Below are 18,815 nucleotides of genomic sequence, written 5' to 3' on the forward strand. Positions count from 1 at the left end.
CACAACACGTCAGACTAAGTGTCTGTATCCATTCAAGAATGAATGAGTGTTTTGTTTATGCCTAAATAAAAGGTGGCATCTGTAAGAGCAGAAGGGCGTGCTTGACTTGAAGAACCTGTTCAGAGTGAAAGCTGCCCTGAGGCATGGTGACTAGGAAGCTAAGGCAAGATTTCCAAAGGGCGGTAGGAGAGTATCACGGATTTTTCCTCCCCGAAAGAATAGCCACATGCCACTGAAAATGTCTCAACAGACTAAAATTCTATCAGGACTAATACATGCATGGCTGGCAGTTGGCTCTGGGACCCAGAGCACATGAGGACCACTACTTAGCTGAGTCAGCCACTCCCAGCCCTCATTCGGACACTAGCACTGACAGCTTCAGAACAGGATTTAAAAAGCACACCTTTCACTAGGCAATACCAATGTTCCTGCATTTGGGTTTTAAGGACAGCTGTGATTACACCTGGGGCTCATCAGTCAGCACTCAGGCATACATACTGATGCCAGACAACTTCATCTGCCCCTTTATATTTTCGCTCCTGCTAAGCAAGCTCCCACAAAGTAAGAGATTGGACCATATTCTTCTCTGAAGGACTAGCAGCATCAACAGCTGTCCATATAAATAGATACTCAATAAATAGGAATTCAAAATAATGCATATGAAAGTCAAGGAAGAGGCGAACAGAGGCCAAATGTCTATCTCCTAGAACACCCACACAGCTCAAGGGGTCGGCACACCCTGGCCCACTGTCCAGATGGCTGTTTTGATAATAAAATGTAGTGGAATAAGATAACATCTGGGGCTGCTTTCACACTAAACAGGAGGTGAGTGGCTGGGACACAGACCTACACAATCATTACAGACAAATGTGCTGATTTCTGCTCTCGAGTACACATGGTCTGGCATATACTTATTTTAAATTTTGAGTTCTTAATTGATATTAAATATACCTACACTGTAAACATTTTAAAAATTAATCACCTTTTCTCAAGCCAACTAATCAAGCACCTTGAAACTATTACTAAAACTAACTTTTACAGAAACTAACTATGGCATATCTACTAATTTTAGAAGACAAAGGGCTTTACAGAGTCTCTACTTGTTCACCATCAATTCTAATTTTAAACAAAACAATAATTCCAATGTATTAAAAGGGAATAACCAGGTTTAACCCTCTGAGTGCCAACCAATATCCTGGGAACTATGCTAAAATTGCCAAGGCATTTTTGCTGATTTTACAGCAGTTTAGGAAAAAAATTATGAATCGCAAGTAAATGAAGTTACATATTCCAAAACTTAAGGAAACCTTTACTACATTGACATATCTAGCAATATCATCATCACTAATAAAAGCAGACTTAGAACTGGATGCCATTTCGAAGCTTTGATAGCGCTCTGGGCACTTTTGGCGAAAGACAGGAGGAGCGCGATCGCACTCCCCGGCACTCAAGGGGTTAAAAATTCCTTTCCTTCATTTGTCTGGTTGCATGGAAAGAAAACTAGAACCACTGACTACAAGTTATCTATACTAATAAAAGCGTAATATGCTAATTAGATTGGACATCTTTCCAGACGACGCCGGAGCTGCGAGGGCTGACCTCTAGTATACATATAAAATCAGATTCTGACCAAGTTCAGCAGCACAAAAAGATGGAACTACCGATTACTGGATCTGCCCAAAGAAAGGAGGACAGGCTGCCATACTGGAATGCTGAGGAAAGGGTTCCTGAGAGAAAAAAAGTCTATCAAAAGCAACGAACAGCCCTGCAGCATGGTTCAGTGGGTGAGCATTGACCTATGAACCAGGAGGTCACGGTTCCATTCCCAGTCAGGGCACATGCCCTGGTTGCGGGATCCATCCCCAGTAGGGGGAGTGCAGGAGGCAGCCAATCAATGATTCTCTCTCATGATTGATGTTTCTATCTCTTTCTCCTAGAGTCTCCCTTCATCTCTGAAATCAATAAAAGTATATTAAGAAAAAAAACCACAACTCTGATCATCTGAAAGCAACAGGACTCTTTAATATCAGATAGAAGAAGCAGGACAGACACACAGTGACAATATCACATACTATACCTTGCCAATGTCTCATACATCGTGCGTGCAACTTCCTTATATGCATGAAAATCATATGGAACAGCTTGAAGATTAGGACAAAGTTGTTTAGCGTACCCAAAAAACATTCCATTCTTAATACCAACTTGTCTAGAGAGAAAAAAAAGACATAATGGAAGTTATACTAAAAAATATTAAATGCAAAATAAAGTATCAAATACGTGATACCATATCCCAAGCCAATAATACACTAATTTTCATTTAACTCCATTCTCATTAGGGATAAAAATAAACATAAAAAACCTTCAGGTTTGTCTTCCCCCCAAAGGAGAATTCCACAATTGTCTGATTAGTGTGAATGACACATGGAGATGTGCCAAAATATGTTATCACAATGTTTGTCTCCTGCCTGCAATGGGAGATTTCTCCTAAGACTCACACCTTTGGCTCCTTTGCAGATGCCAGCTTCCTGTGCTGGAGATATCTCAACCACAGGGAGCAGGAATCCAAGAGAGGCTTTCTTCCTGACACGGGAACCATTTGGCCAGGACTCATCCCCCAAAGACAAAATATAAACAAAAGACTATACAAAGCAGCGCTATGTGACAAGCAGACAAAATGTACCCGTCCCACTACCACCCGGTTCCCACTGACCAATTCCAAGCTCCGCAGGTGCCTCCACAGTGGCTGAGATGCCAACAGCACTGTGTATGGCAGGACATCAGTCTGGGCAGGAGCCAGGGTTCTAGCACTTTGAGGGATCTAATTGAAAATGGTAAATTTTACATCTTGTTGTGTGCCTCAATGCCCCACACTACCTTTGATATCTGGAGCATTCAGCACAAAAGTATAACTGTGGACTTATACATAATTAGTAAAATTCCATTTTACTACTCTATAATGAATCAAGAAAAAAAGGTAAAAACACAAGCAAAATAATGAGCAATGTTTTCACCAGATTATATACTCCTATGGAAATACATCAAGTGGTTATTCTATACATACATTCAATAAATATTTACTAAGTGCTTACTTAGTATGGCGTGTGCCCTGTTTTAAGAAACGTAGTCTTTAATTACTGAGAGGCCTCTGGCATCCTCCCATCTGAGACCAACAGTGAAAGCCAAGAAAAAAAAGAATCCTCCAACTTACTCAGAAAAAAATGCAAAATCACATGCATTTCTCATATATTCAAAAACAGTTATAATTATCTAACTGCAAAGCCCCTAATAAATGAGAAAGATCTAACAGAAAGAAAAAATGACCATAAAGGAAGTGATGACAGACAAAACAGAAGGTAAAACAAATTATTTTATTCATTTCACAAAATTTTATGTCTCAGGCATTTTGGAAGGTGGTAGATAAGAAACATGAATGAAACTAGCCTCAGGAAGATCATGAGGATGCCTGCCTTCATCCCCCCAAGAATGGATATAATCAATGGGTCTTCATTAGTACGGTAGGGCAGTATATATACAGGGGTGGGGCAAAAGTAGGTGTACAGCCCCGCCTGTGGGCTCCATTTCCGGTGAGGGGGCGTGCAGGAGGCAGCTGATCAATGATTCTCTCTCTTCGTTGATATTTCTATCTCCCTCTCCCCTCCTCTCTGAAATCAATAAGAATATATTAAAAACAAAAAGTAGGTGTGCAGTTGTGAGTACATCAAACGAGTTTATTCTCGTATTATTATCACTTATTATAATATTTTCCATATGAACACCTGTAAACCTACTTTTGCCATAATATTTAGAAATGCAAATATTTTACCCAATAGTGTAAAATATTTCCAATGCTAGGTATATAGGTTCAGCATGTAAAAGCTAAACTTACAAAAGTAATTATTCATTTTTAAAGAAATGTGTTACATAATTCCTATAAACATCATATTTTTAGATTTACAATAATTTCCTTTTCAAAATTTTCACTTATACAAAATGTTCAGGGCATAACACTTAGAAAAATAGAATACAGCTCCTCATGTACTCGTGCAAATGCACATCCTGAGACAAGTGTTTAGGAGCCACTGGACACTGTAAGGACGCTACAAACAAAAAAGGAAAACCAAGAGGTTTCCATAACCAAGGGAAGCAAAATACCTTGAGTAGATGGTTGAGAAATGAGATTTGTTTCACGTAGAATAACTGAGTAGACAATTACGAAACAGTCTAAAGTTACTCTCCACTACAATGACTTCTTTCTTATTCCTCCCGCTGAAGTCCCATGCAGGGTACACACCAATACTTCCTGAGTGTGTGTGGCAGAAACAGCTGTTCCCAGTTCATGCAGCAGAGATCATGCTCTTTCTGGTCACATGCTACGCTCAGACAATTATTTTTGATGTTGGATAGACAATATAAAAAAATTAACCACTAAGTCATTTCCATGGTCGATTTAGTATACAAAAGACATCTATGTCGCTGAGAAGAGCAAAGGGTCCTTACAAAAGCCCATAAAAGCAGGTTTAAAAATTATCTGATCTTAAAAATCTATGATTCTAGGGTATCTGTATATCATCTATTCATCTACATATCTACCTTCTCACTTATAGACAAAGCGTGTTCTTTCAGTAAGTATGGGTAAAACTACTAACAATAAATGCATATTCTGACCTACATTCACACAGCCTCCTTTCTGTAACTTCCACCAGCTGGTGTTCACATTCCATCCTTTGCTAACTCCATTATTAATCTGTCTACTGAAAACTCATCAATGCACAAAGCTGGGCTAACCATCCCCACAAGTCCAGTCTCCACTCCCAACCTAGAAATACCTCTGATATAATTGTGAATATATTATTTTAAAAATCTTCCCACTTAAAGAAAACATAACTATTCGATAGCCACAACAAAAGGGTATCCAAAAATTGTTTTCTGGAGACCTTCATTAGCAATGAGCCATCTAGAAAATGGAAAATTATAATTAAAAGACCAAAACTCCACTATTGTGGTTTTTGTGGGTTTTTCCCCAACTTAAACTCAAATTCATGTTCATCATTTCTGCACCTCCTTAAAATAAACATTTGCCATTTAAGTGGCATTTAAATGGCTTGCTACATACCATTTGGCCCTCATACACCACGAGCCCAATTGTTCTGTAATAACTCAGCTTGACAACCACCATCTGTGATACAGGTGCACCATCCAAACCCCAACAGAAGCCTGGAATCTAGACACAAGTGTGGCTCTGGAGATCCAGACCCACCAGGAGCTGGAACACTTCTACTTTGGAGGCAGCCTCAGCAGCCAATCCAGCATTCAGCTTGGGGACACAGAGTGAGAAGAGAGATCCTAAAGAGGAGCACAGAAAGGTGGAGCTTTCACTTCATCAACCAGCAAAACCCAAAGTCTGAGAGAGTATCTGGGCTTCATCACACCCTCCAGATATGGGACACAACTGTCAGCCATCAGAAGCACAAGTCACTGTTCAATAACTCAGTCGGGGAGAAAAACACCAGCCTATTGGGCACAACATGAGATCAGCTCTAACTTGCCTCTGCTAACAAATAGACTAAGACTAGTCCAAAAGGCATCGGTAGTCGACAATTATTTTTTTACTAAAATAAGTTTTAACTCAGTTACATTATCAACAAACAATGAAATAAATTAAAACAATTTTGTCATCAAAGGCAAAGTTAGTTTAGGAGTAAAAGTTTGACATGTCACAAGTGGAAAATACTTTAAAATATTTTATAATTATACACAGATGATGCTTTTTCCTTAAATATCCTCTTATAAAACAATTGGAAAATTTTAAATAAACTATTTTGGTTAGATGACGTTGAGTTGAAAATTTTTGTTCAGATTAGACTTGCTTAAATAACCCCAACTTTTAATTGAGACTGAAATATGTTACATATATCGAATCATTATGTATACCTGAAATTATATCTCAATTTTTAAAAAAGTATGAATGACAAAGCCACAAGATGCTACCTACTTCTCTCTCAAAAAAATAAATAAAATACTGAAAAATATAATTGATGTAAGACTGTTTTTATAAATTTTAAATTAAATACTTTAACACTTGCCAACAATGTGTAAAGGCCTGCTGTTATAAAGGTAAAAATGTCCGTGTTTAGTTGTAAGAAAAAAAAAAGACTGCTCTTTTTAATTAATTCATTGTTACTCCTTCTACTTTCACAACTATTATAATAGATTTTTAAATGACTGATTTTTTTTAAGTATGAGAAACATATATAATATGTCTGTTTCTTCTTATATTAAGACAGCCAACAGTAATTAAGGTATAAGCTTACTATAAGATAAAGATCCACGAAGCTGGTGGTAACAAGTAGACAACACTGCAATTATAAGTGAGATTATTGGGTAGGCCAGTATGGAATTATTTATTTTTAACTTAATAGGCAATCAAGTTTTAACGTAATTTTTAAAAGAAACTGAGTATTAAGGGTTAATATCATAAAGGATTTTTCTTAGCTGTTAAAGGAATGATGACAGTAGATGAACACTACAGCCTCTCCCATTCAAAAGTATCTAATTCTTTAATTCCATTCTTCAGAAGACAATGGTTTAAAAAATTAGTGTCCAATTTCTTTTGATTTCCACTGTAGAACTTATGGGTTCCTCAGGAAACTATTTATCAAAAGTCTTCTACAGCCCTAGCTGGTTTTCCTCAGTTAGAGCGTTGGCCCGTGGACTGAATGGTCACAGGTTCGATTCCAGTCTAGGGCATGTACCTCGGTTGCAGGCTCAATCCCCGGCCTGCAACTGAGGTACATGCCTGGTTGGGGCATGTAAGGGAAGCAACCAATTGATGTTTCTCTGTGTCTCCCCTTTCCTTCCACTCTCTCTCTCTCTAAAAAAAAAATCAAAAATCAATGGGAAAAATATATCCTAGGGCAGGGGTCCTCAAACTTTTTAAACAGGGGGCCAGTTCACCGTCCCTCAGACTGTTGGAGGGCCGGACTATAGTTTAAAAAAAAACTATGAACAAATTCCTATGCACACTGCACATATCTTATTTTGAAGTAAAAAAACAAAACGGGAACAAATATAATATTTGTATTTGCATGTGGCCTGCGGGGCCTTAGTTTGAGGACCCCTGTCCTAGGGTGAGGATCAACAACAACAACAAAAAGAAATCTACATTTGTAAGGTGCGGGGGAGGGGGGAAGAAATGGAAAGAATTAAGGCTAGAACCATTTCTTTCCATACATGTCTGTATATTTTTAAATCACAGGCCTGACTAGCATGTCTGAATCCACTTCCAAAGATTATATGAAAATAATTAAGTACAATTAAACCATTCCTAAATATTATAACACAGTTAATTTTCACATACCTGGCTTCATAACTGCAAGATGCAATTTCAGCCTTCGACAAGACAGAATCAATTCCATTAGTATGCGCAGAATCTTGATTCTCCCACAGTGATGAATCTGGTATATCTGCTTTAAAAATAATAAAATTTAATGATTATATGTTAAAAACTGGTTTTCCTTAACTTCTATTCAAGAAATGTATTTTTCATTCCTTTCTTATACAAATAAATTTATAAATAAAAAACAAATGTATATATAAGTTGAGCAAACTCCAAATATAGTTTATCCCCATTGGTATTTATCTTATTTAATAAAAGGAAATCTGTAATTCTAAAATGGTTTGTTTCCATTAAGTTTTCTACTAGCAGACAGATAAAAGCTTGGAATAAATGGAAAGTATTCTGTTTTAATAACACTTTGTAAAAAATGATCAAAAGCTAAGTATGAAATATCCCCTGAACCCAGTCTCTTGGATGGACAAGGATGAAAGGTGATCAGGATGATGAACCCCTCCTATAGCCTCAGAGGATTAATTAGCGCTCTCTCATGGGAAACAGTTAAGGGAAAATATAAACCTCTCTAAATGTTCTTTGCTGTTTCCTAAAAGAACTGCAATACTTAAAAACTAATTAACATGTTCAACAAAGATCAAATTCCTACAAGTCATTTGATCAAACAATAATTTAGTAGGTCATATACCATAAAAAAATTTCACCCTAAATTTAAGACTTTTCTTTTGAACATATGTCAGGTAAAAGAGCTTCACATTATCCCCCCTTCCAGAAAATTCTACTTTTGATTTAACAATGCAGGTTCAATTAAACATTAAGTGTGGTCAGAATATCAACTGCTTCATGGAAGGCAACTCTAGCCTAAATAGTACAGCTCACCAGTATCTCTTCCTATCCAAACCAAACTGCCTGCTTCACACACAAGTATAAGAGTCTGCGAACTACAGGCACTTCACTTCCTTTGGACCACCTTTGGCCTCCCTCATAACTGAGAAACAGATGAAAACACAGCTTTAGTTACAGTCTTGGATAATGCTATAGGCTCCAAGAAGAATATGCTTTAAAAACATCATTCTAAAAACAGTCTCAGCTATAGTTCTATTATGAACAAAAATACCATTAGTTAGTAAAACCAGACCAATATACACCACTTCAGCTAATTCTAGACAAACCTATTCTGAGTATATTGTAGCAACGCAACTCAAACTCAGCATTTCTCTTCGACTTTTTTCAGAGACATAATTTCCATAAAAAAATCAGCCAAGTTAAAGCACTACCAGAAAAACATGGCTAGGTGTCTGGCTTTCTGGGCTAAAACAACTGTTGCTGGTTTGACTCCAGTAGTCAACATCTTTTTACAAACTATACAACCCATATAAGCATTTCTGGATTCGGCACCCATACACGCAAAGCATAAATGCAAACCAAACTCCGAGGACTGGCATCTTAATGAGGTCATATCCCACTTACATAAAAAATAAAAACAGCAGAGTATATAATTAGAGCTATGATTTCTGATATATTGTGACTAATATGTGTTAAAGTATGACAAATTAAGGACAGAATGCAAAACAGACTACTTCTGAAGCGTCTTAGAAGACTACATAGCAGCTTTAATAGTCCATTACTCTAAGCTGAAAATCCTTGAGAATTTCAGGATTGTATCACAGTTCAAGAGGCTACAACTAAACAACAATAACAAAAAGTTGAAGCTTGAACAGCCACAACCAGCTGCTTTTCAAATGTATAACCATGAGTTATGCATTAAAAGTTGGGGAGTTAGATGACTTATATTTGAAAGGCTAAATAGTCTAAGATACCCGTCTTAAGAATTACAGAAACCATGCTTGAGGTGAGAACAGTATCTGAGGTCCCTGCGCTCCCAAGGCCCTGCCTGAGAGGCAGCGCCTGGGGCTCCCCCTGGCTGGGCTGGCTGACCTTTTCCACAGTGCAGCAGAGTGCGTGGATCCCTCCACCAGCGGAGTGAGTTGCTTCAAGGGAGATTCGGGGAAATGCAGGGACACACTGTCCTCACTGGAGGGCAAAGTAGAGAACTGCTCATCAAAACTTGACAAACTAGACGGGCACATGGAGAATGTGGAGGAACGGTTGGAGAAATCAGAGGCCAGGACCCAAGTCTGTGAAAAAGAAATCGCTGAGAATAAATCTATGGCTAGTACGAATTTTAAAACTGTTGTTCTTTAGAATGAACACTGAAGTTGTTGAAAGAACAGGAAACACTGCATCATGGAATCCCGGGAGGGATAAAAAGGCCCAACCATGATATCTCGAGTATAAAGGGATTCCAGATAATGAGGGTCATCAATGAGAAGTGGCATCACTGAGCATCGCTCAGGAGGCAGCTAACCAAAGGAAGCCACGATGGAGAGTCCTGCTTACACTGTTAGACAAGAGTTTCTGAATATGACCAATAAGAAAATAAAGCTTTTACAAAGGGCTAAAGATGCTACTTGGTCTAATACTCTGCCTAGACATACAAGTCAAAACATTAGAAATGAATTTATTTTTAAGGTTAGTGTGCAGAAGCCAAAGATTCTAATTCCTAACTTTATCCTCAAAATTTTACAATTTGGTATCATATCTAATAAGGACCCAGAGAAAGATAGGAAATAAAAAGGAAAGAGGAACAAGGGCATTGATAAAACAAGTACTAAGTAACAAGTTCTAAGTGCAAACTTAGTTGCAACCAAACTTCATAATAAAGGGCAATCTATCCATTTTATATGTGACAAATATTTTGGTAAGCTCTTAATGGGTCAAAAGGCTTAGAACACAAAAGTGAATGACATGAAGTTAAGAGAAAGAATATAAAGTACAAAGTATCATATTCATCTCTTCTAGTGATAAAAAAAATCTATTTTTGACAGTTTTCAAAGGCAAGTGAAATTTCAATATTTCTCCTAATATTTACCTTCCAGTTTACCATCCACACAAGAGGTGGAGGGATGTGAATTAGAAAAGGTCATTACAATGTCATGAAAATCCAGTGGCTAAACTGATGAAGACCAGTAACAGTAAGTTTTGTTAACAAACTGTTTATGGTCAGATCATTTGTGAATGAAAGGAAAGAGTAAGAGGACTGGCTCTCAGCTACTCCTAAGAAAAGCTTGCTTGACAAGGTCAAACTTCCAGATGCAAACTGTGGAAATAAGAATGCGTGTGGCAAACACTTTTTTACCCAGAAACTGAGCACTGAGTACCTGAGAGATGTTACTGACTAGTATGCACATAATAATTTCTCCTTCTTTCAACGTTCATTCAGTAAGTTTTTACTAATGTCCAATATGTGACAAGTGTTGTGCATTTCCTTAAGCTACTTGGTTTCTAATACCACACAGAAAATACAGAAAGAAAACCACAAAACCATACGACCAATACTTATGAAACTGCCCATATTGTCAAATACCGCAATACAACTAAATCTCAATAAGCTCAAAATATTCACTACCTCAATATCTACTCATGACACTCAAAATATCAGAACCTTAAAAATCTCTTAAAAGATTTAAAGACCGAGAAAAGCTTTAGGTAATCTGGAAAGTACAGACACACATGAAGCATAAAGATGTACTAGTATGTATCTACAATTATTTTCTTTTATACCTGTACCATGTAAACAGATAATCACAACCAACAAAAAAGATTAATAAAAAAAAAAGGCCTTTGTGATGTCAACTAGCTTTCCTATGGCCTTAATTTCATTGAGATCACTGCTAAAACAAACCTAAGGTTTCATAACTGAAAATTTAGGGACCTGAAATAATTGGGATGAAATTTAACTGCACACTTTCCATTCCACTGTACAGCTCATTTCTGACTACTTTCTCACTAGCATTTTTCTGACAAACAAAAATTTTTTTGACAAACTAAAACATTTTTTGGCTTTGCAAACATCCACGAAGAAACTGATTAATGTTAAAGAATTTAATTTCTAAGCAAATACTTCTCAGGGAATATACTCAGGAGAAAAAAAAACCCACAAGAAAATCTTAATAGTATTTTGATAAATTTATGATTTTTATTTTATTAATAGCCAAAATTTAAAAGCCAGAGAGATAAGAAAATGTTTCTAATATGAAATAGGTTCAACAAAGATATGAGGAATCATTGCTGATATTTATCTTCTTATTCCAGTAAACTAAAGTCCTACTCTATATTACTTCACTGCCTCATACAAGTCTTTAGCAGCATAAACTTTAGCGTCTTTACTGTAATCAGTGATCAAACAACTAGCAATTAACTTGCGAGTCTAGCAGCTTCCACAAAATAATGCCCATGATTTTTATCCCCAATCTAAATTTATACAAAGCAAACTAATCACAACTTTTAAAACATTTTTCACTCTCTGTCCCAGGAAAATATCATCATCCAATTCAACCAAGCAAAACTATAAATCAGTCATAGATATTATTACATTTCAATTTTGCTTTAAGGAATCATTAACACCTTAGAGCACTTGAATGAAAAGGCTAATTAATTCAACTGCTTTTGTTGCTGTAACGACAATACCAACAGCAAAAGCCAGAAATCTTCAACAGGAGCACTACGCCTTCAAAGAGAGCTCATGATTTGTACCTGCTTTGCCTTTCAGGATTTTATTCTGGTAATACTGCCACTCCAACTGGGGGTTAGCTCCAGGACGTAGAGGTGCCCTTCCTGTGCCTCTGTTACTTGTAACAGCCACGGGTTTCCCTGGGAGGAAAAGAATTAAATTATTTTAAAATCTAAGTACAGGGAAGTTAAGAACACTAACAATATGTAAAGGAAAAATTTTCCAAAGATTTAAAAAACATGACATTTTTTCTTTAGCTTTATTTAGGCATTAATCCATAAAGGAGCTATTATTATCTTTGAATATTATCAATCACCATGTACAAATCATTTAAGTTTCTCAGCACACCCCAAAAAAGTAAACTACTGACAATTTGGATGCATTTATTCAACTTTAAAACAACATTATCACCTAGCTTTCCATGGTTTTTGTTTGGTTTCTTACAGTTGGAAAACAGGCAACTCAGATCCTAGGTTCAGACTGGAGGGGCTAAGGAGAGAAGGAACTAACTAATCTAGATTTTTAATATTTCCGATATCAGAAAAACAGCAATACCTAAACAAACCTAATTTTACAGCAAGAGACACAACATATATGCAGAGGAATCACAACCTCACCTACTATTTAATCAAATGTTCAGTATATAGTCCTATTTTGGTTTATTTATAAAAATGTTTCAGTATCACTTCTGCATGTGTGTGTTACGTTATGAGATAACTGTAACTTCTAAAACTACAGCATAATTACTTCACACATATTTTACTGGACGCATTTGTTGTAAGAACAAAAATTAATAAACAATAATAAAGAAGTCACTAATGGGCTAAATCAATTTTTTTTTTTTAAATATATATTTTATTGATTTTTTACAGAGAGGAAGGGAGAGAGATAGAGAGTTAGAAACATCGATGAGAGAGAAACATCGATCAGCTGCCTCCTGCACATCTCCTACTGGGGATGTGCCCGCAACCTAGGTACATGCCCCTGACCGGAATCGAACCTGGGACCTTTCAGTCCGCAGGCCGACGCTCTACCCACTGAGCCAAACCGGTTTCGGCTAAATCAATTTTTTAACATTTAAATACTCCTTTTAGAGGTGAAGCAGCAACTACTTGTGACAAAAATAAAGCTCTGGTATTAATCCCAGTAGCTCTGTGCTGTCCATAAGGGCAGAACTGACTCTGCGAAGAAAATGTTACATCTCTCAGACACAGAAGGAACCACTGAAAAATCCAGAATAAGTATATTTTAAAGTATTGGTTAGCTAACAAATATTTGAAATTCAATTAAAACAAAGACTGCAAAATGACAACATATTTTAGTGATATTCAGTAACACAAAATTACAATTAAAAAATTGGAATGTTCACTATGTACAGAATAGTTATTTATTCAAGAGGAAGTATTAAAGACATATGCTACCATAAAAATTCCCATTTACTAACAAAGTAATAGTAAATATAAATAAAAATATGGAAAATGCCCAATGCAGGTCCCTGCCCACATTAGTCTAAGACAGCCGTGGGCAAACTATGGCCTGCGGGCCGGATCCGGCCCGTTTGAAATGAATAAAACTAAAAGAAAAAAAAGACCCTACCCTTTTATGTCATGATGTTTACTTTGAATTTATATTAGTTCACACAAACACTCCATCCATGCTTTTGTTCCGGCCCTCCAGTCCAGTTTAAGAACCCATTGTGGCCCTCGAGTCAAAAAGTTTGCCCACCCCTCGTCTAAGATGACAGAGCCTTCAATTTAAGAGTTCTTCCCTAAAGACCTGATTTCTATAGGCAGAAAAACATATTTCTCATGATAACAGAGTCCAGAAAATTTAGAAGTAGGAATTGATTCTGCCAAGGAAAATTAGAAATACTTCTTAAAAAATATTTTATGGCCCAGCATGGCTCAGTGGTTGAGCATCGACCTATAAACCAGGAGGTCATGGTTCCATTCCCGGTCAGGGCACGTGCCCTGGCTGCAAGCTTGATCCCCGGTGGGGGCGTGCAGGAAGCAGCCAATCAATGATTCTCTCTCATGGCTGATATTTCTATTTTTCTCTCCCTCTCCCTTCCTTTCTGAAATCAATAAAAATATATTTAAAAATAGATATTTTGTGATCCTTAGAATATATATTTATTTATAATAACATATGAAGTTTCTGAAAACATAAAAAAGAATACAGACCTTTGAGATCTGGCCTATTTCGTATACCCACTGATACAAAGAAGCAATCCATATCAACATGCATTATACAGCTCTGATGTCTGGGTGAACTCAATACTGACATATTTCCTAGAAGGAAAAAGAGAATGTTCAAAACCCAAACTAATTTTTAATATAAAAGTAACAGGTCTAGTTAATTTTACAAATTATATTTTTAAGTGCTTACAAGTAGGAGTCTTAAAAAATATAGAATCTATTATATTATAGATTATTTCTATCACCTCAAGAAAAGGAAAATCTCAGTTTCTTTAGCTCTAAAAGTAGTTCAGATACAGACTGAGCTTCCCAATAATTAAAATCAATTGTGAAAATACCATGTTTTCTTCCTAGCGTATATTCTAATAAAGTCTCAAATTAACAGTTTGTCTAATGCTTAACATTTCTGTGTGCTATTTTATAAAACTGTATAAAGGTGTTTTTATATACTTAGTTACACAGAGCTCAGTAACTTCAAATGTAGTCTACAAATATTCTTTGATAAAATAAAAACTGCTGCTATTAATGAGTGCTTGGTAGGTGTCAACCACTGTTGCAGGAGGTTTACATGTGAGAATTTCAACACTATGAGACAGGCAATCTTATTATCCTTATTTTACAGATAATAACTTGCTTATTAAGTCACACAGCCAGTAAGAGACTGAGCTGGCATTCAATCCCATGAAGTCTGATTCAGAGCCCTCAAGCCACGATAAAGTTGTTCTAAACAGACACACTTAAAAAAATAACTTAAGAAGCAAAAATCTATGTATAAATTCTCCTCTTGCATTTAAACACTATCAAAAGTCAGCTCTAACGCTTATATGAGTGTTCTCTCCTAAGGTCTCTGGCTTCTAATCATCCTGAGCAACAGGGAGGCCATCGCGTTAGTTTAACTCTAATCCAGCCACAACCAGAGCTTTCCTCCATATCAGTCTCACCCTACCCTTTCCCCTAGCCCTGCAGGGTGGGCAGCCTTGGAAATATGACCCCTGAGATTATATAAAGTTCTGGCCTCAAAAAGGAGTTTTCCTCTGGTGGATTAAAGAATACTAGTACTGAAGGTTTCTCTTCACAACAGGCTTCCAAAAACTTACATCTACTGCCCAAAAGGTTCAGGCCACTCCATTTACTAAATTCTGACTGCAACGCATTTACCTAGTTCTGTATCACCGGTTCTCAACCTGTGGGTCGCGACTCCTTTAGCGGTCGAACGACCCTTTCACAGGGGTCGCCTAAATCCATCCGGCATATCAGATATTTACATTACGATTCTTAACAGTAGCAACATTACAGTTATGAAGTAGCAGTGAAAATAATTTTGTGGCTGGGTCACAACATGAGGAACTGTATTTAAAGGGCCAGAAGGTTGAGAACCACTGTTCTATATGCAAGGCACTGAGCCTTTGTTCGTGTTATCTTCCTTAAGTTCCCAACCCCACCAGGTGAGCATGATGGAATAGCATTCCACTGCAGGGAGGAAACTGAGACTCAGAGAGGGGAACTGATGTGCCCATGGTCTTGCTTCATGAGAGTAAGAGTTAGGGTTGCGTCAGAGTATGTCATCTAACTCCAAAGCCACACAATTCCTTACTACCTTCTATTTTACCTTCAAAATTGCCTTATAAATCTTAACAATATTAATTCTGCTGCATTAAAGTATTATATAAACAATGTAAACAGCCCAAAATAATGGTTTTAAATATTCAAGTAGTACAGAATGCATATATCAAATACCTATTGAGTACTTTCATACAAAATTTCCCATTTTATTCCCATTCATGTAACTAATGCATATGAATTCTTTGAAGCTTTCAAAATTAAATGACCTTTAGGTTACAAGGCCAAGGCACGATGTCAAGATAATCTAATACCTGTAACATTATTCTGAAATATTTCAGAAATAACAAAAAGCATTTAAGAATATATCAACCAGCAAAACACATTAAAAAAAGAGAGTTCCCTCACTTTCTAGGGCAGAACCATGAGCTTCTCTCTGTACCTCAGTTTCCACAGCTATAACTTAAAGGGTAATAGTAGATGTTCTCAGAGATCCCTTCCCCTTGGGGGGGAGGGGGGGAACGGGAGGGGATGTATAATCTGTAAAAAGCAACTAAAACTTCAAACCAGATACTAATTTATAATAACTGGTACAGAAATATGCTTATTATTTTTGGTTTTGTTATTTTGATAAATAAAAAAATTACAATTAACCGATCTACTTATATGTGAAAATACTTAATCCTTCTAAAAGTTTACCACTGCAATTATAACAACTATGTCAAAGTTATTTAATTATTTAAAAATCATTATGATGCAAGCTTTTAGAAATGAACAGTTACTCTTACCAAACCAATTAATTCATTCTTACAGGACTTTAAGCACTCAATATAATACGTTATCTTTTACATAGTTCAAAACTTAAACAACTGGTAATGTCTACATGATGAATGAATGTTGAAAACCTTGTTACTGTTTAAATTAGCTAGAAAATATCAGCCACACTAAAACCTAATTTTGTAAAAATTATTCCAATAAATAAGTTTTCTATAATATTATTCTTTCTGTAAACTATATAACTTGCTGTTGCCAAAGACTTTTAAGCTTAGTATTGATCAGCATACCAATGATAGCTTAAGAACAAAATGATCAAGAAAAGCTGTTGATTAAGAAAACAATTTTAGTATCTACCTGTGTCAGTTACAACAAGGGCAGACCTGCCTGTTTTCATTTTTTTTAACTTTTCCCTTCCTGGGAAGATACCATTACTTTGTCTTTGTAGGGTATTGACAAACTCAGTCAATTCACACTTCCACGTTGATATGTGATGCAGTCTTGAACGAGAATAGAAGTCTGAAATAAAACTGCCGTCTGAGGGTCTGGATGGCACTGAAGGTGCTGCCTTGCTAAGAGTAGGTCCTGAAGTGCTTTTTGTGCTTGAAGGCCCCTGAACAGTGGAGTAGTGAGCACCATTTATTTTAGTGTTAGTGTGCAAAGATGATAATGAGAAGGAATTAGTTCTGTGTGGATTCCGCACGGCATCTGTGTTCCTGGTGCTTTGTTGCGACAGCTGCACACTGCAGTCTCTGAAGTCGGTGCTGCTATTCTCAGCCTTCTCCTCCCTCTGGGTAGAGTCTGGAGAAAGCCTGCTGGCAACACTGTTGCCTCCAGGCACCCAGCAATCCTGTATCTTTAAGGCACCATTAGAGCTATGAGTGTGGCCATTGAAAATGGCAGGGCTGTCTCTGTGAGGTGGAATCCCGTTTTGTTTCCTTTCTGGAAAGATCTGCTCCAGCTCCGCAAAACTAAAATCACTACTTGCATCTTCTTCATTCCAACTGTTCATTCCATTGGCTTTGATTTCTTTTTCTGTCTCAAGCTCCTTAATTACGTGATTTCTAAAGCAGGGAAAAAGTGTTCTTAAATTAATAATGTCTTACTTTCAAGCTAAAATAATTTTTCATTTAAATATTGTCTTGGTGATACACACTTTGATACCCCCAACCCTGACTCCAAAAACTGAAAAATTAAGCCACAAGTTTTATATTCTTTTTCTTCCAACAAAGGATAATTTTTGCTAAACCAAAGTAGCAAGAAAACTAGGAAAACTCTAGAACATTCACAGCCTTTTAGTTTTTATTAAGCTTTAGACACCACCAAAGAAGACATACAATGGATTCTTATAAAGTTAAGAAAAATCCAAAAAACTATTTTCAACTACGCTTCCTACCAAAAATTAAATGGAATCTGTAAGCTCTAAATACCCAGTTTGTAAAAGTGTCTGGCATGTACTAGGCAGTCAATAAATATTCCCTAAATTATTGTAATATGAACAAACTCCCATAAAATAGGTAAGAAACTTTGAGTTCTTAATTCCTCCTTTTAATTCCAGTTTTACGTAAGGCATTTTTTCAGCAAATTAAATCCAATATGCTACAACACTGAGGACAGACAGTATTAGTTCCACTGAGGACAAGCCTGACAGACCATATTCATTAATCCATTAATGGGGCCAACTGTTGTACAAATGGATAAAAAAGAAAGAACCAGGTCAATGTGCATGGCTAGCTCAGTAAGACTTATACCTAGAAAAATGAGGACGCTTGCCCTAGTAATGAGGAAAATGGCATTTCATTTATAAAAAAGCATATTTAGATACCAAGGTGGTCCAAGGTAATCTGGACCAAGTCTCCTGATAACAAGTTTATAAATGCAGGACCAATGACAAATACTATGCTAAATTTACATCCTGGCTCCTCTAATGTTTGCTTGGTAATGCTCTATAATAAAGACAAAATTCATTTGCATTCAAGAATCACCTAAGTAAAAAAACCCAAAAACCTGAATTATCGAGCAATAATTCATTCTTAGAAACAACCAAAGTGTTAATCTAATTACAATTCAGATTTCAGATAAGGGAGCCATAGTCATAGGTGAGATTACCACAGAATTACCAGGTTTAATCTAAAGTCCCTCATCCTAATACCAACATGGTATATTAGTAATGACAGTCTGAATACACAGAAAAACCGCATGCAACAGAACATTACCACCCATTTCTGGGCTGGTTCAGGCTCAGGCTGATCATCTCATGGAATAGGACAGCCAACTCTGAGTATGTCCAACCTCACAAATTATCATGCCAGTGGCAAGGGGAAAAGAAAACCAACTGAAAACAATTAAAAGAGGAAGGAAA

At 36.7% G+C, this 18,815-nt stretch overlaps 1 protein-coding gene across 10 annotated transcripts in view; it reads right to left on the minus strand.

Moving 5' to 3' along the window:
• REV1 (REV1 DNA directed polymerase) overlaps positions 1–18,815 on the minus strand; it is a 101,846-nt gene that overhangs the window by 25,743 nt on the left and 57,288 nt on the right. For 3 of the 10 annotated variants that reach the window (XM_036302292.1, XM_036302294.1, XM_036302295.1), the window contains 5 exons: positions 16,811–17,517; positions 14,105–14,212; positions 11,945–12,061; positions 7,358–7,466; positions 2,078–2,206 (listed from right to left, as the gene is read on the minus strand). In XM_036302292.1, the coding sequence (XP_036158185.1) occupies positions 2,078–2,206; positions 7,358–7,466; positions 11,945–12,061; positions 14,105–14,212; positions 16,811–17,517 (1,170 nt within the window). Of the gene's footprint in view, positions 1–2,077; positions 2,207–2,695; positions 2,819–5,113; positions 5,344–7,357; positions 7,467–11,944; positions 12,062–14,104; positions 14,213–16,810; positions 17,518–18,815 lie in introns of those variants that run through there. The other 7 variants (XM_036302296.1, XM_036302298.1, XM_036302302.1 and 4 more) reach the window with 6 other exon arrangements.

Source organism: Myotis myotis, unplaced genomic scaffold, assembly GCF_014108235.1.
Source record: "Myotis myotis isolate mMyoMyo1 unplaced genomic scaffold, mMyoMyo1.p scaffold_m19_p_30, whole genome shotgun sequence".
Classification (NCBI taxonomy): Eukaryota; Metazoa; Chordata; class Mammalia; order Chiroptera; family Vespertilionidae; genus Myotis; species Myotis myotis.